General features: G+C 51.2%; 10 protein-coding genes across 10 annotated transcripts, besides 3 other annotated features; 7 read left to right on the plus strand and 3 right to left on the minus strand.

Annotated features, from left to right (window-relative positions):
* Positions 1-857: 857 nt before the first annotated feature.
* Positions 858-880: a microsatellite.
* A 434-nt stretch (positions 881-1,314) lies between these two features.
* Positions 1,315-5,118, plus strand: NFIA_085480 (carbamoyl-phosphate synthase (glutamine-hydrolyzing) CPA2; the record flags this gene model as incomplete). Its single annotated transcript, XM_001260490.1, has 3 exons — positions 1,315-1,678; positions 1,889-4,944; positions 5,011-5,118. 3 exons carry the CDS (start codon positions 1,315-1,317, stop codon positions 5,116-5,118), a joined length of 3,528 nt encoding a protein of 1,175 aa, XP_001260491.1.
* A 677-nt stretch (positions 5,119-5,795) lies between these two features.
* NFIA_085490 (S-adenosylmethionine-dependent methyltransferase) lies at positions 5,796-7,571 on the plus strand (the record flags this gene model as incomplete). Its single annotated transcript, XM_001260491.1, has 3 exons — positions 5,796-6,200; positions 6,268-6,567; positions 6,642-7,571. 3 exons carry the CDS (start codon positions 5,796-5,798, stop codon positions 7,569-7,571), a joined length of 1,635 nt encoding a protein of 544 aa, XP_001260492.1.
* Positions 7,572-8,155: 584 nt separating this feature from the next.
* Positions 8,156-9,153, minus strand: NFIA_085500 (40S ribosomal protein uS19; the record flags this gene model as incomplete). Its single annotated transcript, XM_001260492.1, has 5 exons — positions 8,156-8,225; positions 8,282-8,578; positions 8,763-8,838; positions 9,041-9,059; positions 9,136-9,153. The coding sequence occupies 5 exons, from the start codon at positions 9,151-9,153 to the stop codon at positions 8,156-8,158; spliced, it is 480 nt and encodes a 159-aa protein (XP_001260493.1).
* Positions 9,154-9,820: 667 nt separating this feature from the next.
* On the minus strand, positions 9,821-10,228 carry aspf8 (ribosomal protein P2; the record flags this gene model as incomplete). The annotated part of the gene is made up of 2 exons (XM_001260493.1): positions 9,821-9,997; positions 10,070-10,228. The coding sequence occupies 2 exons, from the start codon at positions 10,226-10,228 to the stop codon at positions 9,821-9,823; spliced, it is 336 nt and encodes a 111-aa protein (XP_001260494.1).
* Positions 9,857-9,886: a microsatellite.
* Positions 9,886-9,950: a microsatellite.
* A 645-nt stretch (positions 10,229-10,873) lies between the features above and the next one.
* Positions 10,874-11,934, plus strand: NFIA_085520 (uncharacterized protein; the record flags this gene model as incomplete). The annotated part of the gene is made up of 2 exons (XM_001260494.1): positions 10,874-10,879; positions 10,930-11,934. 2 exons carry the CDS (start codon positions 10,874-10,876, stop codon positions 11,932-11,934), a joined length of 1,011 nt encoding a protein of 336 aa, XP_001260495.1.
* A 626-nt stretch (positions 11,935-12,560) lies between these two features.
* On the plus strand, positions 12,561-13,967 carry NFIA_085530 (ATP-dependent (S)-NAD(P)H-hydrate dehydratase; the record flags this gene model as incomplete). Its single annotated transcript, XM_001260495.1, has 5 exons — positions 12,561-12,651; positions 12,720-12,759; positions 12,817-12,876; positions 12,993-13,023; positions 13,083-13,967. The coding sequence occupies 5 exons, from the start codon at positions 12,561-12,563 to the stop codon at positions 13,965-13,967; spliced, it is 1,107 nt and encodes a 368-aa protein (XP_001260496.1).
* A 540-nt stretch (positions 13,968-14,507) lies between these two features.
* NFIA_085540 (putative adhesin) lies at positions 14,508-15,501 on the plus strand (the record flags this gene model as incomplete). The annotated part of the gene is made up of 2 exons (XM_001260496.1): positions 14,508-14,609; positions 15,055-15,501. 2 exons carry the CDS (start codon positions 14,508-14,510, stop codon positions 15,499-15,501), a joined length of 549 nt encoding a protein of 182 aa, XP_001260497.1.
* A 443-nt stretch (positions 15,502-15,944) lies between these two features.
* Positions 15,945-18,552, minus strand: NFIA_085550 (DNA replication licensing factor MCM7; the record flags this gene model as incomplete). Its single annotated transcript, XM_001260497.1, has 4 exons — positions 15,945-16,019; positions 16,082-17,999; positions 18,048-18,178; positions 18,232-18,552. 4 exons carry the CDS (start codon positions 18,550-18,552, stop codon positions 15,945-15,947), a joined length of 2,445 nt encoding a protein of 814 aa, XP_001260498.1.
* A 465-nt stretch (positions 18,553-19,017) lies between these two features.
* Positions 19,018-22,829, plus strand: pex1 (AAA family ATPase peroxin 1; the record flags this gene model as incomplete). Its single annotated transcript, XM_001260498.1, has 4 exons — positions 19,018-19,128; positions 19,191-19,427; positions 19,480-19,558; positions 19,621-22,829. 4 exons carry the CDS (start codon positions 19,018-19,020, stop codon positions 22,827-22,829), a joined length of 3,636 nt encoding a protein of 1,211 aa, XP_001260499.1.
* A 1,368-nt stretch (positions 22,830-24,197) lies between these two features.
* Positions 24,198-26,016, plus strand: NFIA_085570 (acyl--CoA ligase; the record flags this gene model as incomplete). Its single annotated transcript, XM_001260499.1, has 3 exons — positions 24,198-24,297; positions 24,353-24,988; positions 25,046-26,016. The coding sequence occupies 3 exons, from the start codon at positions 24,198-24,200 to the stop codon at positions 26,014-26,016; spliced, it is 1,707 nt and encodes a 568-aa protein (XP_001260500.1).
* Between the last annotated feature and the right edge of the window lie 74 nt (positions 26,017-26,090).

The following is a 26,090-nucleotide window of genomic DNA, read 5'->3' on the forward strand; positions in this document are numbered from 1 at the left end:
GTTGGTCATCCAGCTCCTCTATCCAGGATTGGAACGTGAGGACCCTCCGATTTCCGAAATTTCATGCCAAGCTGCCAGTAGCAAGGAAGCGGACGTGAACTGGACTCCTGGAACAGTATTGATCGGCCATCCATGAAAATTTTCAAGGAAGTGGTTTGTGAAGGGTAACAACAGTCGATGCAAGAATAGCCTACCTTGAGTTCGCAGTACATCGATTGAGAGATAGATGGTCAGCATATGTTTCCAGGAAAAGACCCTGTCGTTATCTTGGACAAGGAATTGAACCAATTCACCTTGTAGTAGTCAGGATTCTAGAGTCCGGATGCAGGACAATGACTCTTATGAGAATATTGAGACAATGACGATCCGGCATCCACCAGACTTGTGGAGAGGATTCGCCCTAAGGGTGATGATGGGACTTGATAGTGCGCACAGCGAGACTACACAGAACTCCTACTTGAGCCAGCCACCAGAAGGGGAATACCAATTGGGATCGTCCTGAAGGTAGGTAAGTTACTTTGCAACACTAAGACTCTGGTGGGAACGGTACTATTCCCCAAAAGAGATTTATTAAATGGTCAGAGACAACCGACCGTCATTGGTGGCGTTTGTGATAAATCCATAGCGATTTATTGAGGGCTCAATAATACTACCTACGTACCACCACTGAGGAACCGCGAAAAGGCCAAGGGTGGGAACTGCGATGATGGTCTCCATGCGCAAACAATCCCACCGCATCCACTGAGCCATAATTTGATTGGTGGTAATTGTAGGCGGTGAGCACCAAATCCGCAAAATTGGCAGGGCAAGAACCAACGGAGGAAAAATCGCAGAGGAAAAAGAGTAGAGAAAAGGGGAAAAAAAAAAAAAAAAAAAAAAAGGCCTCCGCACACCGGAGCTCTTATCATTAGTCCCACGGATTTACCTCTGGGATTTGTACCTTTTTGGCGGGAGATTCTGGTCAATCCTCTGGGACCGATGCCGATTCTCTGTCCGTCTCCAGAAAACCGCATTGACTCATACCCTACCTACTCCTCTAAGTGTCATCCAATTTATCTCCCTCCGTATTCTCTTCTCTCCTCTCTTCTCCTTCTTGTTTTCTCCAATTCCTCCTAGATTGCTTCCTGTACGTCAGGCCCAAGGCCACCAGTTCTTCCTATTCCTCTTTAGTCCTCCCCTGTCTATTGGGTGTGTGACACAAAGCGGGAGAGTAGGGATTACAGAATAAGAGTCATCGCCTTGGTGGTCAATTGACTCGCTTATTGCACTAAATAGTCTTCTATATCTATTATCTTTCCCTTAGCGCAGTGCGCAATGGTCCTCGCCGCTCGTTGCGGGCAGGCTACGTCCTCCCTTTTGCGTCAGCGATGTCTGACTGAAACCCGTCGTTCCGCTTTCGCTTTGCGCCCCTTCTCCGCTCAGTCTACGGCCCGGTCGACGGCGTCGAGTCTGCGGTTGCAGCAGAAGGTTGTGTCGCCATTGCGATCCCAGCAGCTCCGTTCCTTCTCCAGTGCCCTTCGTCGCTTGGCCTCGCAGGCAAACAACCCCCCCTCTGCCGACAGCTACCTCGCCAGCGGAGTTGTCAAGCCCGGTAGCAATCTGGTCGATGTCAAGAAGGTTCTTGTCATCGGTAGTGGTGGTTTGAGTATTGGACAGGCTGGAGAGTTCGACTATTCTGGTAGGTCATGCGACTCGCAAATCACTTGGCTCGCGTTGCAATTTGGCTCGTATTTCTGCGCGTGGTATTCAAAAGCAGCATTGATGTGGATTCCGCTGCAAGAGAAATGCCATCATGGACGGGAACGAAAAGAAAAAGAACAAAAAGGGCCAGAAAAGCCGTTCAGCAATGAGGATTGAGTGACTAACATTACATTCTTAATAATTACAGGTTCTCAGGCCCTCAAGGCTCTCAAGGAGGCCGGTGTCAAGTCCGTTTTGATCAACCCCAACATCGCGACTATCCAAACCGATCACAAGCTCGCCGATGAAGTGTACTATCTCCCCGTTACCCCCGAATATGTGACTCACGTCATTGAGCGAGAACGCCCCGACGGCATCTTCCTGTCGTTCGGTGGTCAGACCGCCCTGAACCTTGGTGTACAGATGAACCGCATGGGCATCTTTGAACGCTACGGTGTCAGAGTCCTGGGAACAAGCATCAAGACCCTCGAGACTAGTGAGGACCGTGACCTGTTCGCCCAGGCTCTGAAGGAGATCAACATCCCCATTGCCGAGTCCATCGCCGTCAACACTGTTGACGAGGCACTGAAGGCCGCTGAAACAGTTGGCTACCCTATCATTGTCCGTTCGGCTTACGCTCTCGGAGGTCTGGGTTCCGGTTTCGCTGAGAACCCTGAGGAGCTGAAGAATTTGGCTTCTCGTTCCCTGACTCTTGCTCCCCAGATCCTGGTCGAGAAGTCCCTCAAGGGCTGGAAGGAGGTCGAGTACGAAGTCGTCCGTGATGCTGCCAACAACTGTATCACTGTCTGCAACATGGAGAACTTTGACCCTCTGGGTATCCATACCGGTGACAGTATTGTCGTTGCTCCCAGTCAGACCCTTTCTGATGAAGAGTACCACATGCTCCGTACCGCTGCCATCAAGATTGTCCGCCACCTCGGTGTTGTTGGTGAATGTAACGTGCAGTACGCTCTGCAGCCTGATGGACTTGACTACCGTGTCATTGAGGTCAATGCACGTCTCTCTCGTTCGTCTGCTCTGGCTTCCAAGGCTACTGGTTACCCTCTTGCCTACACTGCTGCGAAGATCGGTCTGGGCCACACTCTCCCTGAACTTCCCAATGCCGTTACCAAGACCACTACCGCCAACTTCGAGCCTAGTCTTGACTACATTGTCACCAAGATTCCCCGGTGGGATCTGAGCAAGTTCCAGCACGTCAAGCGCGACATTGGCAGTGCCATGAAGTCTGTCGGTGAGGTCATGGCCATCGGTCGTACCTTTGAGGAGTCGTTCCAGAAGGCTATTCGCCAGGTCGATCCTCGCTTCGTCGGTTTCCAGGGTGACAAGTTTGAGAACCTGGATGAGGTCCTGAAGAACCCCACTGATCGCCGCTGGTTGGCCGTTGGTCAGGCTATGCTTCACGAGAACTATTCAGTTGACAAGGTTCACGAGCTGACCAAGATCGACAAGTGGTTCCTCTACAAGCTCCAGAACATTGTTGATTGCAACAATGAACTCAAGGAGATCGGCAGCCTGTTTGGCATCCAGAAGGAGATGATGCTGAAGGCCAAGAAGCTTGGTTTCTCTGACAAGCAGATCGCTCTCCTCGTCGGTTCCACCGAGGATGATGTTCGCGCTCGCCGAAAGAGCTTCGGCATCAGACCCTGGGTCAAGAAGATCGATACTCTGGCCGCTGAGTTCCCTGCTGATACCAACTACCTCTACACCACCTATAACGCTACCTCCCACGACGTCACTTTCGATGACCACGGCATCATCATTCTCGGAAGCGGTGTCTACCGTATTGGAAGCTCTGTCGAGTTCGATTGGTGTGCGGTCAACGCCACCCTGTCTCTGAGGAGCATGGGCAAGAAGACTGTTATGATCAACTACAACCCTGAGACATACTCCACCGACTTCGACACTGCTGATAAGCTCTACTTTGAGGAACTCAGCTACGAGCGTGTCATGGATATCTACGAGCTCGAGAGTGCCAGCGGTGTTGTCGTGTCCGTCGGTGGTCAGCTGCCCCAGAACATCGCCCTCCGCTTGCAGGAGACTGGCGGTGCCCACGTTCTTGGTACCGATCCTCAGGACATTGACAAGGCTGAGGACAGACACAAGTTCTCTCAGATCCTGGACAGCATCGGTGTGGATCAGCCTGCTTGGAAGGAGCTCACGTCGGTTGCCGAGGCTGAGCGCTTCGCCGAGTCTGTCGGTTACCCCGTCTTGGTCCGCCCCAGTTACGTCTTGTCTGGTGCTGCCATGAGCGTCATCTACAGTGGTGACGAACTCAAGGAGAAGCTCCTCAACGCCAGTGCTGTCTCTCCCGACCACCCCGTCGTCATCACCAAGTTCATTGAGGGTGCTCAGGAGATTGATATCGATGCTGTTGCCTCCAACGGCAAGCTCCTTCTGCACGCCGTCAGTGAGCACGTTGAGCCCGCTGGTGTGCACTCTGGTGATGCTACTCTGGTCCTGCCTCCTGCTTCTCTGGACGAGAAGGTCATGGGCCGTGTCAAGGAGATTGCTGAGAAGGTTGCCAAGGCCTGGAACATCACCGGTCCCTTCAACATGCAGATCATCAAGGCCGATCAGGAAGGTGCTGAGCCCCAGCTGAAGGTCATCGAGTGCAACCTTCGTGCCTCTCGTTCCTTCCCCTTCGTCAGTAAGGTCCTGGGAACCAACTTCATCGACGTTGCTACCAAGGCTCTTGTTGGCCGCGATATTCCTGAGCCCGTCGATCTCATGACTGAGAAGCGTGACTACCTCGCTACCAAGGTGCCCCAGTTCAGCTGGACTCGTCTTGCCGGTGCCGATCCTTTCCTCGGTGTCGAGATGGCCAGTACCGGTGAGATTGCTTGCTTCGGCAAGGATCTGGTTGAGGCCTACTGGGCTTCTCTCCAGTCCACCATGAACTTCCGCGTGCCCGAGCCCGGCGAGGGTATCCTGCTCGGCGGTGACATTAACAACCCTGCTTTGGCTCAGATTGTTGACTACCTCAACCCTCTCGGCTACAAGTTCTTTGCTGCTAGCCCTGAGGTCCAGGCTCACCTCCAGTCCGCTACTAAGGACAATGTCTCCGTGCAGGTGATCGAGTTCCCGAAGGAGGACAAGAGAGCTCTCCGTGAGGTGTTCCAGAAGTACGACATTCGCGGTTGCTTCAACCTTGCCAAGACCCGTGGCAAGACCCTTCTGGATGAGGACTATGTTATGAGACGTAACGCGGTTGACTTCGGCGTCCCTCTCTTCATGGAGACCAAGGTATGTAGCAGTTCATTTCCTTTAACCAAGTACGCCTGTGTCATGTTTACTAATCGTCTATACTAGACCGCTCTTCTCTTCGCTCAGGCCATGAACGCTAAGCTCCCCCGTCCCGACGGCATTCCCCGTGAGGTCCAGAGCTGGTCAGAGTTCACTGGCCACAAGCTGATGTAAATCCGAATATCGACGATCTCATCAAAACTATGGAAAAAGGGGAAAAGTCATGTTCTATTTATAGATCTAATCGGTTTGGCTTATGTTCTCTTTTCAGGCAAACAAAAAGCCCGTCCTGTTTGGCGTAGAGGATCCGGCTTCGTGTTGATAGAATTTGTGGTCTTGGTCTGGACCTGGCATGAGGATCATGGCCATGCTGCGGTGTTCCATATCTTCTTTCTTGCGGCTTTGTTATATTTACATGGTTTTTTTGAGTAGGCAGGCTATGTGCTTGAGCGAAAAGAATCTGATCTGTATTTTACTTTCATTCATTACCTAGCCTGATCGGCCTGTATGTGATGATTCAAGATGTATGTATTCTTAAGTATTTCGGCTATCTCAATATCAACACTTCAATGACTTTCATCAGTGTACCCCAATGAGAACACGTGATATCGGTTCCGGTTGATTCTGTTTTGCTGATATTTGCCTTGTTTCTTAGAAACTACAAGTCGGTACATATCATCAGAGCATCACGGAATAGAAACCACAAGAATTGGGTGCCGAGAAATGCTATAGGTTTCTTGCCAAATCATTTGACCTACCATCATAATGGCCTTTGGATCTCAGATCTACGGAGTAAAGTCTGAGTAACTGGAACTATCCACAACTTGTCATGAGCATCAGACGACCTAGAAATGGCATCGATAACGGACTTACAGCGGGGCAGCCGCAAAGTACCCGAAGACATCCTAAACGAGGATATTCTCGCGCGTCTGCTCGACCAAACCATCACCAGCACGGATCCCAACCAGGACAATGAGAACATCACGAAAGAGGGATTCGAGAATCCCATTTCTTCAGTCTACACAAAAGGCTATCCTGCCCCGTCGCCGGGCGCCGGAACAGGGATTTTTGCTGCGACGGATATCCCGGTCGGAGGGACCGTCATGCTCATCCAGAGGCCGTTCGTGGCAGTCTTGGATACTGAGCGGTTGCAGGATACCTGCTCCGGATGCCTGGGGCAGCATCATTGCAACAGAGATGTCAACGTCGAGTTGAAAGCTTGTACGGGGTGTCGGGTCGTGAAGTATTGTAATAAGGTTAGCTGGAGCCTACCACATACCTTTTCCATCCTTGCTGAGCTCGCGTCACACTAACTGGACATAGACCTGCCAAGCGAAAGACTGGAAGTTCGCTCACTCGTTCGAGTGTCGGGTTTACAAGGAGTTGATGCCCCGAGTACTTCCGAGCAATGCCAGGGCTATTCTTCGGATGGTCTTGCGCAGTGAGCGCGGCAAATATCCAAAGGAGGAGCTGGAGCTCTTCCGCAAACTGGAGAGTCATATGGCAGAGATCCAAGCGCAAAACTGGGAACAGTGGCAGCGGATATCCCTGACGGCGAAGGCCGTGAAGAAGTACTCTGGATGCGCTCTGGATGAAGAAATGATATGTCACTATGGTGCCAAGGTGAGTTTGGCTGCACCTTTCTCTTTTTCTGTGTCCGTGTTCTGACGGAGAGCTGACTTAATTACGTTGCAAAGCTGGAATTAAACTCGTACAACTTTCACAGCCCCTTGGCTGATCGTCTGGGGTTCTACCTGCACCCATACGCGGCTCTGATTAATCACAGCTGCGACTACAATTCCGTCGTCGGCTCAGATGGCGACGCCCTCTACGTCAAAGCCCTTCGCCCAATCCAAAAAGGCGAAGAGATTCTCGTATCGTACATCGACGCTACGAACCCGTGTAAAACCCGCCAGACAGAGCTCTCGGAGCGATACTACTTCAAATGCCGATGTCCCAAGTGCGCGAAGGGCACAAACACACGCGAAGACCGCTTCCTCGGCGAACCGCACGACCTCTCTGTCCTGGAAGTTGCCGAGAGCGCCGCAATGAATGTGTTAAGCCGCGTCGGTAGTTCACGGTTGAGCCCATCAGAGGCCGCCGATGAGATCAAACGAGCCATGAAGGACCTACACAGAACCTCTGCGTGGCCGATCACCCGCCAGCCGATGGTCGCCCTGCGAGACGAGCTGATCACCTGTCTTCTTTCAGAGGACGAACCTTACGAGGCATTCGTGCACGCCGCGATCCGCTTCCGGCTTATTGATCCCATTGTGTATCCCGAACCGGGGCACCCGACTCGACAGATGCATGCGTGGGTGTTTGCGATGCTCGCCAATGAGGTGATGCTGCAGGGGGTGCCGTCGCTGGGCGGCAAGAAGGATTCATCTGCGGTGTGCGCGGCGATCTGGCAGTCTGTTCTCTTTTATCTCATGAATGAACTCGAAGTGAGTTCTGCTGTGCCGACGCTGAAGAAAATCATTAGGAGGGCGTTTGCAGAGGGGCCGGTGCAGATGTACAACCATGGCTTGAGACGGAGTCCTGGCGAGTTGATCCATTCCATGCGCAAAGCGTGGAGCGAGCTTGACAAAATCATTAATGAGGCATTGGAGAAGGAGAGGGCTTGATTCTTGAGACCGAGGAAATTGTATCGAGTCTAGTAGTGCCCTGGGTTTTGGGTCGGAATTCGTCCCAGTCTTTACATTCAGTCAAAGCTCAAATGGATAGATGAATGAGGATCACTGTGTCCGTCAAGACTTGTAAGACAAACGCAGATGGAAAGCAGGCCAACTAGACAGATCAATAACAATTACGAGGTGCTGCAGTGACTACAAGAGCGGTTATGCGAATGTCTACAAAACTGGTGACGGCGTGCCTACAGATATAGACGGATGAATTCGACTTCGTAAATTAGACTTCCATTCCTAACTATCCTCAGTGAAAGGAACAGGTGAAAGTCTCCCGTCTCCGCCGAAGCAGAACGGAGGGGCAAAACTTCATCATCATAAGATTGACGATCCCGCTTGGTCTTTGGTTCGTTCGTGTTTCATGGCGACAAGATCTTTATATTGAGATGCAAACAGCTGACCCGCACTTGACATACAAGTTTGATGAATCCCAATGGACGCAAATGGTATCCATCCCTTTTTTGTTCTCCCAGCACATCCGTACGCCCGATCCTCCACGCAACACTCCAGAAAGCTTTTCTTCTTTACTTGAGGGGAATGAAACGAGAAGAGTGGGTGGCACCGATACCGGGACGACCGTGCTTGACGGGCTTGCTGTATGGTTGTTAGAACTGTTTAAAATATCGCAAGGGGGACGCAAGGGAACATACTATGTGATGGAGAATTCACCAAGGTAGTGGCCAACCATCTCGGGCTTGACCTCAATCTGGTTGAACTCCTTTCCGGAGTAGATACCGATGACACTGCCGATCATCTCGGGGACAATGATCATGTCACGCAGGTGGGTCTTGACGAGGTCGGGCTTCTCGTTGGGCTTGGCCTCCTGCTTGGCCTTGCGGAGCTTCTTGATCAGGCCCATGGGCTTGCGCTTCAGACCACGGTTGAACCTGCGGCGGGCGCGGGCGTGCACGACATCGCGGAGCTGTTCGGAGGAGAGGTCGAGGAGCCTGTAGCACATTCCATGTCAGACAATGATTCCTTCATGTGTTCTCCAATCTGTCCCTGTATCCCAACTCCAGACTCCGACAAGGAAGACCCATGCAAAGATGGTACAATTGATGGCCTCGCTCGTTCGGAGTCAGGTGGTTGGCCGGTGACAAGGTTGGATGGATGAAAGATTGCTGAACATACTGGTCGAGGTCAATTCCGCGGTAGGTAAACTTGCGGAATTGTCTTCTCTTCTTGATCTCTGTTCGGCGAGAAGCGTCTGTCAGCGTGTCTATCCTAACCCTGGTGTGTGTGGTTGTCCGTGTTGTCCGTAGCCGTATCCCTCCGGTCGCTCTTATGCACCAAGTCCATCTCGATTCATCAATTCTTTCCAGTATTCCATCACGAAAAACCTCACAACACCTCGCGCTCTTCTGTGGCATGATAGGGATTGGAAGAAAGGGTGTCCTGCGACAACGTACCGGCAGCCTCCTCGGCGTTCTGCAAGCAAAGATTTCACATTAGCTTCCTTCGAACCAAGTATTGAAGGCCATTTGTATCCTGGAATATCACTCACGTATTCGGTGTCAGCCATTTTTGCGAATGTTCCTCTCAGGTCGCTTTCCGAACGTTACTCGAAAAGCGAAGGGAATATGGTTGTCGTGTCGTGTCTTGTCGCTGAAGGACCTTCGTCGGGGCTAGTCTTGTGCCTACGCTTCAGGTTGCGAGGTGGGCTGGAGGGCTCGTCTAAGCGACCGCACTAGGTCAAACCCTAAGCCACTAGTCCTGGTTGGGATCCCAGTTAGTCTCCGCTTTCGTCCTGATTTTTCAGGCATCCAGATCGTTACATGAATAATGTTCAGACTTGCTTATTTGACTCGAGATGTATGATTAACAAGCTGATATCCGAGAATTTTGTTGCGAGGTGGCTCTTTTTGACAATAGGATATTGCGATTCGCATTCAACTATTTTCTCCCGCAACACTTACTCATACTTATACTCTTCGATATCTTGAGCTTACATGCACAAGTCTACGTCGAACATGAACGTGAATTAGTGGAGGGTCACAAAATCTGTATTGGCCTAAAAGCTCTTTCCAGCTCTTATATGCATGCTCGTAACTGCATCCGAAAAGCCTGAAGGCACACAGACTGATCGGCACCAATGGGCGAGTTTACTCCCCATACTGAAAATAACTGCCAGATTTCTGCTCCCCCACCAAATCTCATGATTTTTGCTGCGTTTGTATATATGAACGCGCTTAGTCGAAGAGACCGAAGCCCATGTCCTCGTCGGACTCCTCCTTCTCCTCCTCCTTCTTCTCCTCAGCGGCAGGAGCAGCAGCACCACCGGCAGCGGCACCGCCAGCGGCAGGAGCAGCGGCGGCAGCACCACCGGAGGGAACGGAAGCGAGCTTGGTGGAACCCTCGGCGATGAGCTGTTGTAGAATTCGATGTCAGCGCCAGTCCAAAATTCTCAGTCTGTAAATCTTTGAGCTGTATGTACTAACCTCCTGGAGGTCCTTGCCCTCGAGCTCAGCAATGAGCTTGTTCAGGCGCTCCTCATCGGCGTCAATGCCAACGGAAGAGAGGACGGCCTTGACATCCTCAGCGGACGGGGAGGTGTTGCCAGCAAGGGCGAGGAGGAGGTAAGCGGCGAGGTGCTTCATTTTGAATCTGCGAAGGCCCTGTTAGAGAACAGTTCGAGATGCGACAATGGTAATGCCGATAGGATATCTACCAGGCCAAGAGCACGTACTGATGTTATTGAGATATATCGAACACGAGAATCAATCGATTTAACCGCAAGTTGGGCGGAGACTGAGACGTCGAGTTCGCTGGGAGATTTAGCGAAGTGGTTAGAGAAAGTAAGAATTAGAGAATTGAACCATCAAAATATCGAGAAAAGTGCGGTGCGGCTGGTGGGTGTGGCTAGTTCAATCAGAACCGTCTAAGCTAAGCGAGTGTCTGTGGCGCATATGTCTCCGATTTAACTTCCAAGTGACTGAGACGTCCACGTGACTAGCTGCTTCTAGAAGAACAGGATGGCGTCTGGCAGCAACGTTACGACTCCTCCTTTGCTGTCTCGTTCAGACACCATCACTATGTGCTAGGTTTTGCATCGGCAACAGAGGGGTAAACAACGCACATTCATTCCTTGAGCCCTCTCCTTTTTCTCAATCTCGCAACTCATGAAGTCATGAAGTTAACCCGTCAAACTAACCACCGACGGTGAACCTACCCTTATCAGTGCTCCTATCTCGTTATCCAGTGACTCAGCTGCTGAAGCTCTTTCGTGTACCTCAGCGGTCACCATGAGTGTCAGTCTTCCTCCACGTTGTAGTATCTGACATGTGTAACACTTTGACAGTTTCTTGACTCCGTTCTCTCGTCTATTGAGACGGGTAGACCAGCTCCCATCGCTCCTCCTCCAGTTCAGACGCCTGCGCCACCCGTGTCGTCTTCAAATGTCAGATCTCAAGCATACAAGCCTACTAATGGACATGGTATCAATGCTACCGGGCAAGGGAATGTTGCTGCAGGGGTGAAAAGGAAAGCAGAGGATCAGTTGCGTCGACCCCAGAAGCCTGAGTCTGAAGCATCGACCAAGCCAACGGCAAACAAACCCGTTAATGCTTCTATTACTTCAAAGTCTCGCTCGGTCGCCGCTTCGTCTTCCGTCAAGTCTACGAACGGAAATACTGCAACCGCTACTCAGAAACCGCCTCAGATCCCCTCGAAGCCCCCTCCGAAAGGATCGTATGCTGATCTCATGATGAAAGCGAAGGAACTACAGACGAAAGCCCCAACTCAAGTGGGCATGTTCAAACATCAACCGGTAGCCAAGGAGAAGCTCAGCAAAGCGGAACGCAAAAGACGAGCAATGGAGGCACAGACAAAAGAGAAAGATCCACGGCTGGCCAAGAAGCCCGGCACTGTCTCTGGCGGAGCAACCGGAATCAAACCTGGTGATGGGAAACTTACCAAAAAACGGGAACACGAGGAATTAACCTACAAGGGTACAGCAAGACCGTCGCAGACCCCAACACAGCTGGAGTACCGGGGAACAGCCGGCTTGCCAAGTCGACGCAGCTCACAAGAACCGAAAGCACAGTCTCGGGCTAGTAAGCGCGCTAGAATGAATGAGTATCTGGCAACAGATGAAGAAGACGAAGGAGACGATTACGATGACTACTACTCCGCATCATCCGACATGGAAGCTGGCTACGATGATGTAGAGGAGGAAGAAGCTGCTGCATTAGCAGCTGCAAGGAAAGAGGACGAGGAGGAATTGCGCGCTGAGCTTGCAGCCAAGCAGGAAAAGCTAGAACGACGGAAGAAACTCGCAGCATTGGCTGCTAAGAGTCGATATTGAGCTCAGCCGTTGCCTTCATTCATTCGGCGATCCATTATTTTTTGAAGAGCAAATTTCCTAATCATATGCATACGGAGCATCAGCGAGGAATACCCCGTGGCTACATTATACATACGAACCATATTGTTCCCTTTGTGCATATTCACTACTCCCTCACTGCTGGCCTAGTCTTCTCTTCTGTCACTTTTGATTTCTTCATGGCGTTCAATATATTTGTGTTTCTACTTGGCATCAGCGAGCGAGCGTCAGGGTGTCAATAGAGGGTGGGTTACTCGTCTTTTTCTTACTAGCTGGTTCCATTTTACCTGGTTTATGCGGTTTACTTGCAGAGAGCGGGCGTCATTCTTACATATTTATCCTCCCTTTTTCTGTTCCCTGCTAGATAGATAAAACATGACATTTACTGTGGTCCATGGCCGAATGAAACCGATTTATCAACTGTTTGTACTGGGTATTTGGAGCTGCTGGTTGCCCCACTTGCTAGGCGGTGACATCACCGGCCCCATTCCAGCTTGCCTCCGTATTAAAGTATCACTTAGATAGAGCTCCTTCTCATCTGAAAGAGAAGTTCATTGTCCTTGATTCATCTATTGGTCATTCCTTGGGATTTCGTAACAGACTCGAATATGGAACCGGTACATGTATCGACCTCCTCGAAGGTCCTTTTCAAAAAAGTGCGCAAGATTGTGCCTCCGTTGCTGGAGAAGTTCCACAAGGGTAAGCTCAATTCGGTTGAGAAGTTACAGAATGATTTCCCCTAGAAGAGCAATGACTGACGAGAGAAGGTCAACATGGACGCGTGGCTGTCATCGGAGGTTCTTTAGAGTATGCCGAATGGCTCCCTGTACAACTGTTTGAGAGCAAATATTCATAATCATAAAGCTACACAGGGGCTCCATACTTCTCTTCAATGGCATCAGCTCGATTAGGTATGTCATCAAAGTAGCATAGCCGACCACTTGGTATTGGTTGACTAACTATGATGCAGGATGTGACATGGTTAGTTGAACGAGTCTTTGCGGCGGCTCCAGTATGATGACTTCTAACCAAGTATAGAGCCATGTGATCTGTGAGAAATCTGCAGCTACGGTTTGTAACCACCGAAGTCCTAATAAATCTTAAATGTCCGGACTGACGTAGCTTGCCAGGTTATCAAGTCCTACTCCCCGAATCTGATGGTACATCCATTGCTTCCGAGCACCGACTCGGTTAGCAACCCCGGTAGCATTGATGCTCCCGCACTTGCCAGCCCTATTGTTTCCATGCTATCTCGGCTGCATGCGTTAGTAATCGGTCCAGGGCTAGGTCGTGATGGAGTGACTCTCAAAGTGGTCACCGAAGTTATGAAAGAGGCGCGGTCCCGCTCGATACCCTTTGTTCTAGACGCTGACGGTCTCCTTCTTGTGACGGAGGATCCCAACCTGGTCAAAGGCTACAAGGACTGTATCTTGACACCCAATGTCAACGAATTCAGTCGATTGGCTAAGGCGTTGGGCATTGAAGTTCCCAGTCAGGCACAGCTTGCAGCCCAGACTGATGAAGGCGACAAGACCAGCAAAGAATCGCAGGCTTGCGAGCAACTTTCACAGGCCTTGGGCGGTGTGACAATTATCCAGAAAGGACCGCATGATGTGATTTCAAACGGTGTGACGACCCTGATCTCGGACTTGAAAGGAGGCTTGAAGCGCAGTGGGGGCCAAGGAGATACACTCACAGGATCTCTTGGTACACTGCTGGCTTGGAGAGCTGCTTACCATGACAAATTATGGGACTCCGGCGAGCAGGAGAACCCGAAAGAAGCGCAGTCTAAGCAGGATGTGTTAGCTGAGCTTGAGTCAGAGAACAAGAGAATGTCCCCGGCGACAACCCTACTACTGGTTGCATGGGCAGGCAGTGGCATCACTCGAGAATGTTCTCGGCGGGCCTTCAATGCCAAGGGTAGGAGCCTGCAGGCTAGCGATCTTACCGACGAAGTTCATGAAAGCTTCTTGGAATTGATTGGGGAACCGGAGGCTTCCAGGACCCATCTGTAGGCTGTTCGCCGTCTGGGGCTTGCGCATATCCAGCCTGCGAGTCTGTCAGTCATGAAACCGATAACTGGCCCGAGTTTTCTTCTTCGCAATGATAAGATCCGTTGGGGGATCAAATGACCGAGCTTTTGCCACGAAGGAAGGCATATTTCAGTGGTTGAACCAATAATGAACTGAGCGTGATACATAAATCTACTCTCCTTCCTGAAAATAGCCAACACTGTAGATTTCAATTGAAGAGTTCCACTTCATGCGCTTATTCGATGCAACTTTTGGATCTGACATATGATGTGTCTTGAGTTTCTTCTGTTGACCTCGCCTATAGTTGATTTCCATTCGTCAAGTTCCAGTATCGTTGACAGCCTGAAAGCCTGCACATCTTTCTCTGCTATTCTAAGATACCTTCCACAGCATCTCACCAAGTGTCGCTCGAAGTCTAACAAGAGATTTCTTCTATTCACCTGGTCATGTGTTCTACCCAATTCTACACTGACTACAAGACGGTTCTGCTGCTAAATATGGCCCGAACACTTCCAATCACAGATGACAACACACTCTGACCAGGCCATCTCGGATGAGGCTCCCTTGGACTCGATGACTGTTTCTGACGGGTATCTCTGCGTCTCATTTGCCGGGCTGGACTCGGTACGTCAGATGCATTTGCGGGGGAATATCGGCCACTCACCTCAATGTTCCAGATCTCGTATTGCTACTACCAATCCGAAGATGCCATGACTTGACACACGTCCAGTCACCTTCAGCTGGGAGGACATCCAAGCTACGACGGCTGTCACCTAAACCTGTCCGCTGTGCGATTGAGAGACATGTCTCAGAGCCTCTTTTTGTTGCCTTTTGTACCTTCACCATCTTATGACGTGGATGTCGGAGAGAAGATGCCGTCTGGATCACTTGCGCAGTGTCTCACGGCTATCGATGGCCTTACTTGCAGTTGCATGTTTGTGTCCATGTATGTGTCCAGGTGTGGGAGACTCGATCTCTTACCGAACGATGCAAAGGTATATAAAGAGGGTGAGGATACTCGATCTACACCCCATCTCTTCTCAAGCATCAAGATATCTTTCCCAAAAAGCAAGCATCAAAGCACACTTCCAACCCTACCAAACATCCCTCAACACCTTCTGAGCTACTTTTCAAACCACCCACGGCAACAACCACCAAGATGAAGAACCTCTCCATCCTCACCTCCCTCCTCCTCGCCTCCGCCTCCCTCGTCTTCTCCTCCAGCATTCCCCCCAAGTGCGGAACCTGCAACCCGCTCTCCGGCCAGAACCACTGCGACCTTACCACCTCCTGCATCAACACAGGCACTCGCTTCCATTGCGCCTGCCGCGCCGGCTACAAGGCCTCGAAGGATAACCACGACGTCAGCAAACAGTTCCGTCTGAATGTCCCCAACTACCAGTTCCTGGTCTTCACCCCCGAAAGCACCGAGTGCAACACCCTCTGTGACAACCCCTACGGCGCAAGCCCGGACCTGTGCGCTGAGGTTCCTATCCAAGACAAGTGTGCTATCTGATGGGGACTGTCGTGAGGGTGCTTCTTGTGCTGAGACTGGGTTATTTGCTGGAATGAGTGTTCTACGGCGACATTCCTTCGTGAATCTGCTTGTTTTGTACCTAATGTCGTGCAAGACTCGTATATATCATTCCCTTGCCAATGTGAATACTGCTAGTCTAATCCTTGGACTATAAATCTTGTCATTTGGCTTAACAATAGTGAATCAGAAGTAATGATGCATTGTTCTTATCCCAGGAGGCTAAAATATTGTAGTATGCGCCATAACACCAGTCTCCGAAAATCTACCTTCGAACGTGCGTAATCCCATGCTCTTGCTCATACGAGGAACATAACCAACCCCTACCAAAACGGCCGAACCGTGATCGATATTAAACCAAGGAGTTGCAGCAGATTTCAGTGATTATTTTCTGCCAGTCTAAACTGCAATCCTTCGCTGGCCCATTAGATGTCCATTGCCTCATCACCGCCGAGATCCAAGAAAATGAGGCGAGTTCCGTTGTTAACGACTTGCCAAACCTGCAAAGGAGCAAAGATATTAGTAAGAGCCACCGAGGACTATTCAAGCTGACAACACGTACATTAAGCTCTTCGTATTCGTCGATCGCCATTGTGAGCTGATCTTCTGTGAAGCCCTTGGCAAGAACGCGTTCCCTAATCCTTCTCATGCTAAGTTCACCCTCTTCACCGTCCCCGACAGCGGCAGCACCGCTCTCACGCATACCGCGGATGAGATTGTAGATCTTGCTGCTGGGGCTCTGGTCCACGCCGGACTGACCGTCATTGGCCAGGGATGCTTTGCTGACCTCGATAAGGCGCAAAGCCTCATCGACATCCTCCCTAATGACCTCTTCGCTGAAGCGAAGGCGGGCAAGAGCTTGCGAGAGACGAACGACACCAAGCAAAGTACGGGGAGTCACATGAGAGAATTGCTTCTTGCTGGCTTCGTCGCTCTTTTGTTGCTTCCTCATTCTCACGTAAGCTCCGACCATGTAATCGGAAACTGACGAGGGCACGACAGGCCGATATGTGCGCGCCTTAGCGATGTACTGACGGACTTCATTTGGTGTGAACAAAACTCCGGCATCGTCGATCTCGGGGTGTTTGTTGTGCATGTGGACGTACGCGACGTGGTTGGCCAATTCCTCATCGGCTTCACGCTGTGGAGTGTCTAGGATGAGGAACATGACGTCGAAACGCGAGAGCAATGCGGCGGGAAGGTTGATGTTCTCCACTGGAGAGATTCGTGGGTTGTACCGTCCATAGAGAGGGTTGGCTGCAGCCAGGATGGAGGTACGAGCGTTCAGGGTTGTTGTGATACCGGCCTTGGAAATGGAAATGGTCTGTTGCTCCATCACTTCATGGATAGCAGTCCGATCAGCATCATCCATCTTGTCGAATTCATCGATACAGCAAATGCCATTGTCCGCCAAAACCAGGGCTCCTCCCTCCAGCACCATCTCATCCGTTACAGGATCTCTCATAACAGCAGCGGTAAGACCAACTCCGCTGCTACCTCGTCCAGTAGTGTACACGCCTCGTGGAGCAACCTTGGTGATATATTTCAGCAATTGCGATTTGGCAACACCAGGATCACCCATCAGGCAGATATTGATGTCACCACGGATGTGCATGCCGTCGCCCATTTCCTTTGTCACACCTCCAATAAGCAGAAGAAGCAAGGCTTTCTTCACGTCAAGATGGCCGTAAATCTCGGGAGCGATGGAACGAGACAGGTACTCGTACATATTTCCAGACTTTTGATACTGTTCAATCTTCCGGAGCGTTCGACTGTCCATCGTCAGATCATTGTACGACTTCTTGTGATGTGTGATATGCTGAGCTTCCAAGTATGTGTCGGTCAAGAGACCGGCACGGATGGCCCTGAACCCTGTGTAAGGTGTGGGAAGGAAGATGCCCGCAACGTCAACAACATCTCCAGGGTTGAGTTGTCGTGTCAGACTCCCGTGGCAGTGAATGGTTAGTGTTCGTGGAATGTGACCAACAGGAACCTGATCTGCCATTTCTTGGATCTTGACCTCCTGGAAGGGAACAAATTTCGAAGCACGAGTGGAAAGAAACAATTGTCCCTTCGAGTTGTTCTGCTTGCACTCTTCAGACAAGCACTCAGTCATAGGCAGAAATTGTTTTGTGGTAACTGGCTGAAACACTTCGCATCCACACCGATCGCAAGTATAAGCGTTGATCTGGACTGATGGTTTGACGTCCGAGACACGAGTTGTAATACCGCGAACCGTGATCAGACTACCCAGGTGTTCTGCTCGCACATTACGGACTGCGAGAGCCTTGGAGTCCCGGTCGCTGCTTGACCCAGATGGAGTAAGAGGCTTGAAATTGAGGGTGTATCGACGAGTCAACTCAGGAGGAAACATCGAGAGAGCCGCAGCCGCATCCATATCGGCCTCCGCAGCCATCGCCATAGCCTCGTTTCGCTTTTCACGTTGCGACATGATGACATCGAGAACATCGTCCTTGAAGCTGTAGGCTGTTAGATGGAAGCTTCAAGGAACAGACCACTCAACATACGTGATTTCCTTCGTTTCTTTCGGCATAACAGCATCGACTGCATCAGAGAGAACATCGATGTAACGCTTGGTATTCCGTTGTATGGACTCAACGAGCTTCAAATCTGTGTCCTCCGGTAGGGATTTTTCGAACTAGTACACAGGATTAGGTACTGCCTCACAATCTAGATATCCTGGAGTCTTACTGTAGCCAAGTCATCCAATTCAATCAGAACGTTTGACCGTTCCCGATCTGCTATGTCCTGCAGGATCTGCATGTACTTGAGCTTCGGTTCTCGACGCCCGCGGCGTGCTCTTGTCCCTTGTTGCCCGTTCTCATTTTCCACATCGTCCATGAAGTCATATTCATCGCTGGTAGCATCTCCGTCGATGTGAAGATCTTCAATCGCCTCGGTTGCAGCAGCTTCGGAAGCCGATTCGAATGTTTTGAAATGCTGTAAAAAGTCTTTGAAGGCATTCAATTGCGCCGCATAGTCGACTGGCGGTGGGTACTGAACGAGAGCCATGGTGAGGCAATGGAGCAAGCCAATTCAATTGGACTTGACCTGGCAAAGTAGTGCAGTTGGCGACAGGATCAGATTTCCACCGATCAGAGCAAGAAGAAATCAAGGACTCAAGTGAGGGTTGGCTGGTACCTTAGTGTACTTCATTAGTGGATCTTTGGTGCCCGCAACTTTTTGGCGCAAAACACGTCGCGACGCGGAAGAGACGCGTTTCCATTCCTCAACTTACACTTGGCTCATATTGGATTAGTCTAGACAGCACGTGGGGCGGAACGGAAAATGTCTCGGTCCGAAATACATCAGGCGGGCCGACTCGGCGAACGGCGCTGGCGGGCATTTGATTTGCGGAGTCAATGAAGTCCGGGGGATGCTATCTGTCGGTTGTCGATGCTTCTCTTCCTCCAGACAACGTGAAACTTCTTTCCTGACCCCTTTGAACAGCAGGGTTCTGAGTAACAGCGCCGGGAGATGGCGCCCAGAAAACCCTCGAGCACAGCGGAGATCGCACTCGTTCCTTTGAAGAACTGTCTAGTGAACTTGCCTCCGTCACTTGTCTCACTGCTGGTCAACGCCAACACGGTACGTCGCCTTCACGTGAAACCCCTGATTTTGACTTTACAAGCATCTAATATAGTTGCTAGGCTGCACAAAATGTTATAGTTGAGCTACAATATCGTCCCGCTTCGGGGAGGGCAAACAGCAACCAGGCGCAGCGATCATGTTACCTAGGGTGGACGGGAATGCCGAGCAAGCGAAAGCTTGCACCCGTCGTTGGTCGGGAAGGAATTAGTAGTGGATCTACGAGGGAGCTGGACGTATCTACTGTTGAGGTAGATACCACGTACGGAAGAGTTCTGGGCCTCTCAGAAGGGCAGAAGGTGAGCCCCTCTTGGAGATTCTAGTTACCACGGGTTTCTCACGCGCGTCCAGGTTGGGATATATATTCACCTTGATCCGCCAGTTGCTCACACCATCAATATCGAGCCATTAACTCCGGAAGATTGGGAGAGTATGCGCTATCCTCCATGTGAGACTGAATGATCGCGTCCGCTGACAACACGTTGCCATTAGTTATTGAGCTTCATGCAAATTTCCTGGAGCTCAATCTCCTGTCACAAATTCGCGCTCTCCCTAATCCTACGTACAGCTCGGCACAGTCAGAGCACATGCATCCCCTTGCGCTGCACCTTTCCCCGACATCCACCGCTAACATCGTCGTCACCTCGCTTACTCCTGCACCATCGAATACATCACCATTTGCGAAAATAGCACCCGACGCAGAAGTTATTGTTGCGCCAAAGGTACGCCCTAAATCTGCCTCAAGAGGTCCAAGGGGCGATAGCCGAAGCGTGAACGGCAGCAGCAGGAAAAGTGTTGGTGGGAGAAGCAGTGGAAGCACGGTGCGACCCAAGAGCGGCCGTGACTCGACAAGTAGAGGCGCTCTCTTTTTTCGAGGGGTGGATCGCCGCTTGGTTGAGCCGTACTTCGATGGAGAATTCGAGGATGATACCAATGAGGGTTTCCGCGTGTGGGTCGACCCCGACATGCTTGCAACAAGTGAGCTTCGTGGGGCCAGCTGGGTCTGCATTACTGTCGTCCAACCTGCGGGATTAAAGGCGCCGCCGGATCCTCAACAACAAATGAACCAAGCTGAGCAGAAGGCAAGCGAAGCAGGGGCGCCGGCGACAAAACTGGTGGCTAGGTTAGCGCCCTGGGTAGACTCGCCAGACAGTCAGCATATCGCCATGTCTACTATGCTATGCTCTGCGCTGGGCGCTGAAGGTATGGTTGGGGGCATTATTCGCGTTGAAGCAGCTCCTCCGCAGTTGCAACTGTCTATTGTCAGGACGCTTAAGATCTACCCTTTCATGTCTGATTCTACTAAGAAAAAGGACGGACTCAAATTTGGCGCAGACACCGCAGCAGCCAAAGATGCGCTGCTTGAGCGTATCAAAGTGATTTATGGTAGCACCGGGACGGATAAAGGACTGTTGTCTGGCCCTTTAACCGACGGGATGATTTTACCAAGGTTCGAAAATCCAACAGTGTCCGCGTTCGATGGCGCTATTGTCCGATTCGATCCTCCCCTGAAGAGCAGTCCTGATGGCCCCAAACAGATGCTCGGCTGGGTTTTGGGGTCCGAAGCGAAGCTATCGCTGGAGGTGCAAGCTGAGATTCCCAGGCCTGCTGAACAAGGCCAATTGTCCTTACCCACCGAGGAGCCGCTTCCCAGCAGTATTCCCGAGATGGTTGGTATCGACCAGGTTATTTCTCAGTCCCTTGACAACTTGACCAAATCATCTTCTGTCTTGGTGACGGGCGGTCTCGGGTCAGGAAAGACAGCACTAACGCATTTGCTGGCACATCGTCTGCGAAAAGACCACTTGTTCAACGTGAAATATTTCTCTTGCCGTAAACTTGTCACTGATGAAACTCGAATCTCGAATATCAAGGAGACCCTCAATCGCCTGTTCATGTCTGCTTCTTGGTGTGCTCGTCTTGGCGGCCAATCCGTTGTGATTCTGGACGATCTTGACAAGCTATGCCCTGTGGAAACTGAGCTGCAGGTAGGAGGAGACAATGGCCGCAGCCGTCAAAACAGCGAGGTAATCTGTTCGATGGTGCGAGAATACTGCTCAATGAACTCTTCTGTGGTGCTGTTAGCGACCGCTCAATCGAAAGAGTCGTTGAACAACGTCATCATCGGGGGCCATGTGGTCCGAGAGATCATCCACCTGAGAGCGCCTGACAAGGAAGGACGGCGCAAAGTGCTTGAGAAGCTGACGAGCCATGATCGAGCCTCCACGAGCCTTACCAATGGACATGCGCGAACGGCGAGCGCGTCCACTCACGACTCCTGGTTAGATCCTTCGAATCCTGGAAGCCGTCCGAGCTCCGCTGGTGCAGATGGCTTTGTTCTCGCACGAGACATCGATTTTCTCGATCTGGCTGGGAAGACAGATGGATACATGCCCGGCGATCTTGTCTTGCTTGTCGCTCGGGCGCGGAATGAGGCTCTGATACGGTCCGTTCAAGACCCTCAGGCCGCATCCAAAGCAGTCACTCTTGGTGCTGAGGACTTTGAGAACGCCATTAAAGGGTTCACGCCGGCGTCTCTGCGCAATGTCACGCTCACATCCTCTACCACAACATTCTCAGCTATTGGTGGTCTGCACGAAACCCGGAAGATGCTGCTGGAGACCTTGCAGTACCCGACCAAGTATGCGCCTATCTTCGCGCAATGTCCTCTGCGTTTGCGTTCCGGCTTGCTCCTGTACGGCTTTCCGGGATGCGGGAAGACCCTTCTGGCAAGTGCGATAGCAGGCGAATGTGGCCTGAACTTCATTAGCGTCAAGGGTCCCGAAATCCTGAACAAGTATATCGGTGCGAGCGAAAAGAGTGTGCGTGATCTGTTTGAACGAGCCCAGGCCGCTCGACCGTGCATTCTCTTCTTTGACGAATTCGATAGTATTGCTCCCAAGCGTGGCCACGACTCCACCGGCGTCACAGATCGTGTCGTCAACCAGCTTCTCACACAGATGGATGGTGCGGAAGGTCTTTCAGGCGTGTATGTTCTCGCTGCCACGTCTCGGCCTGACCTGATTGACCCTGCGTTGCTCCGGCCCGGACGACTGGACAAGTCTCTGCTCTGCGACATGCCAAGTCATTCGGACCGGCTCGACATCATTCGAGCTGTGAGTACAAAGCTCGTGATGGACGCCGAGGTTGTTGCTCGTATGGACGAAATAGCTGCAAGAACCGATGGCTTCTCCGGAGCTGATCTGCAAGCCGTCGTGTATAATGCCCACCTAGAAGCTGTCCACGATGCACTTGGCGACCATTCGGGTACAACCGACAAATCAACATCGAAGAGCAGTTCCAAGCCTACATCGAGCACCAGCAGCAAGTCATTCATCCAGTTTCTGTACTCGACGTCGGAGCAAAGAGCTGGTGCCGTCTCTCTACCGCCACCAGCCGTCGTTGCTGCCAAAATCGAAGCCATCAAGAACGCTCGGCGTCGTCAACGACAGATCGAACAGGGTGCGACTAGTGCCGCACCGACTACAAATGGGGCTACTACTGAAGAAGCGCCGCGCGAGGAGATCGTGGTCCGATGGGAACACATGGAACGATCCCTTTCCACCACACGCTGCTCACTCAGCGAAAATGAACGCAGGCGGTTGCAAGCAATCTACCGTGAATTTGTGGAGGGACGTAATGGCGAAATGCCGAATGGCGAAGCAGGTCGGGAGATCGGTGGGCGGACGAGCCTGATGTAGATGGGTGCATATTTTTCTTTTCTCTTTTACAATTTCAAGATCATGTATTAGAACTACATTGCTATGTTTCAGTAATATATATGCATAGCTAGAGAGCGATGTTACGATGAGACATGTAATTTTTTGACATACTCCGTACAGTTTGCCAGAGTTCGAAGGTCAAGCCCGAAAACAAGGAGGGAAAAAGAAGCCAAAAAAAGACACTCAGCCCGTTCTCGAACCGTCGACCTTTCGCACACATGTAGAAGGTACAGAAACTCAACACCTCCAAATGAGGTCTGTAAGAATGAAAAAAAACTGGTAGCTTCTCTTTGATTGAGCGTGTCATCCTTAGTGCAGGGGCCATGCTAATCTTCTCTGTATCGTTTCAAATTGACCAAATGCCCGAAGGCACTTGGTGAGAGATTAAAGTGATTTATATGCTCATCTGTTTGTGGAATCTCTGCACTGTGATTGGCCCGCCAAGCGATGGCGGGAACATCAATATGCCCTGTCACACACTGTCAGTGGGAATACTGCTTCATGGTTCTCAAGCAGGACGACGCAGCGACAGGAGGATTCGATGATGAAGTATGATGGTCTGACTGCACTGTCCATTCGAAGAAGAGACTCTGAGGTTCTCTGCTTGGGAAGGGTCGGACTAGATAGGGGCAGAAATCGATGGGTATTTCAAACAGTACATTCTGCTTCTGTCAGTTGCTGAGCATGTAGGTACTCCTCTTTTGTAGGGATCCTGATAGTGATGGATAGTCAAGAATCAGGAAGTCAGAGCAGGGCTATCCTTTCACTTAGCACACAACAAATCTAGTTCCAGTCCAATGATTGTTACTTTCTTAGTCATCACAAGTTCCCCACAAAACGCAACAGAATCCCCCAGAATCCCAATGCGGTAAAGCCGCAAAAGCCAAAAAGCCTATGTACCGACGCAGATACCGAGAGATCCGGTAGAAGTGGTATTCTCTGTATTGTTAATTTTGATATATAGTAGAATCCATTACCAAGGCGATCAATTCTATCTACTGTTTTGGGAGACTCAAACACAGTATACGCGGGTTACTCAGGTGTATCAGTAATTGGCCTTGATCGCCGCTGATGGCCGACGTGGAGTGCCCGCATCTCGGGTATCGGCGCCTTAACGGCCAGGATACCGAGGCAGTGTCCGGATGTTGATTAGTAGTTCCAAGGTTATTGTCCATCGCCATTCAGAGAGACAGTCATCTGGTGTACCTTGTCTCTTCTTTATCTCCTGTTAAAGACTACGATTGTCCAGTTGCACTCCACGGTCACGCTCACACTCGTCCTTTTGACATTTTGAGTCATCTGGTTCTCCTCATCTCTGCCTACTCTACCCCGCATCTTCTAGTGACAATGCCCGTCTCCTCACCGTATCCTTCGATAAAAATTCCCAATGTCGACCTCTGGACCTTTCTCTTTGAGAGGAAGGACAGGCCTTTTCCGGATGACAAACGTTTGTGTATCCCTTGTTCTTTCCAGGCCCCGACTTGAAAACTAACTGTAAACAGTCATCTACATAGACGCCGACACAAAGCGACAATATACCTACAAAGATGTTAAAGAGACGGCGCTCGCATTTGGCAAAGGCCTGAAGGCCGTCCTGGACTGGAAGAAGGGGGATGTCCTTGCCCTCTTCACTCCCAACTGCATTGATACACCGGCTGTGATGTGGGGAACTCATTGGGCTGGGGGTGTGGTATCTCCAGCAAATCCTGCATACACCGTGGAGGAGCTGGCGTTTCAGTTGAAGAACTCTGGCGCGAAGGCTCTCATCACTCAGATGGCGCTGCTACCGGTCGCCACGGCAGCTGCAAAGCAGGCAGGCATCACGGAAGACCGAATCATCCTCATCGGCGATGAGCGGGACCCGCAAGCCAAATTTAAGCATTTCAGTTCGATCAGGAACATTTCGGGGGCGACCAGATACCGCAAGACTAAAATCAATCCTGCAACGGATCTGGCATTCCTGGTCTATTCGTCGGGGACTACTGGTGTGCCTAAGGGAGTCATGCTGAGTCACCGAAACATCGTCGCTAATTCCCTCCAACTTGCGGCAGGAGAGGATAAGCAGCTGAGTTGGAACGGTGGCGCAGATGGAAAGGGAGATCGAATTTTGGCCTTCCTTCCCTTTTACCACATCTACGGTCAGTCCTGCGGCTGCGTGACATCTTTATAACCCATTTTACTGACAAAGACTTCAGGGTTGACCTGCCTGGTCCACCAGACCATCTACCAAGGTTACGAACTGTATGTCATGCCAAAGTTCGACATCGAGAAGTGGTGTGCCCATGTGCAGAATTACCGTATCACGTTCAGCTACGTGGTGCCCCCGGTCGTACTGTTGCTCGGCAAGCACCCCATTGTCGACAAGTACGATCTGTCCAGTCTCCGTATGATGAACTCTGGTGCCGCACCACTCACGCAGGAACTTGTCGAGACGGTTTATGCACGGATCAAGACTGGTATCAAGCAGGGATACGGTCTCAGCGAGACGAGTCCAACTACCCATACCCAGCCATGGGGAGAGTGGCGCACAAGCATTGGTTCCGTGGGCAAGTTGCTCCCCAACATGGAAGCAAAGTATATGACCATGCCTGAAGACGGGTCGGAACCTCGCGAAGTGCCTGTGGGCGAGGTGGGCGAGCTGTACTTGCGCGGACCCAACGTTTTCCTGGGCTACCACAACAACCCGGAGGCGACGGCCAAGTGCCTTTCCAAGGACGGATGGTTCCAGACAGGAGACGTGGGCTACCAAGACAAGGATAACAACTTCTATATCACCGATCGTGTCAAGGAGCTCATCAAGTACAAGGGCTTCCAGGTTGCTCCGGCGGAGCTGGAAGGAATTCTGGTGGACAACGAGGCGGTCGATGATGTCGCTGTCCTTGGTGTGGAGAGCGAAGCACACGGAACGGAAGTGCCACTTGCTTACATTGTGCGAAGCGCAAAGAGCAAGAACTCGAACATCACTGCCGAGGAGGAGGCCACGAGGATCGTCCAGTGGCTGGATGCCAAGGTTGCATACCACAAGCGGTTGCGTGGGGGTGTGAGATTCGTGGACGAGATCCCCAAGAGTCCGAGTGGGAAAATTCTGCGACGGCTTCTCAAGAAACAGGCCAAGGAGGATGCCAGCAAGGCTTTAGGGGCCTCTGCTCCCAAAGCTAAGCTGTAATAGAATTTGTATATAACGAACATTGAAGAACATGAGGATACCTGTCACTGACAATCGTAGTTCCTTCATTATAG

Source organism: Aspergillus fischeri, genomic scaffold (assembly GCF_000149645.3).
Source record: "Aspergillus fischeri NRRL 181 1099437636264 genomic scaffold, whole genome shotgun sequence".
NCBI lineage: Eukaryota > Fungi > Ascomycota > Eurotiomycetes > Eurotiales > Aspergillaceae > Aspergillus > Aspergillus fischeri.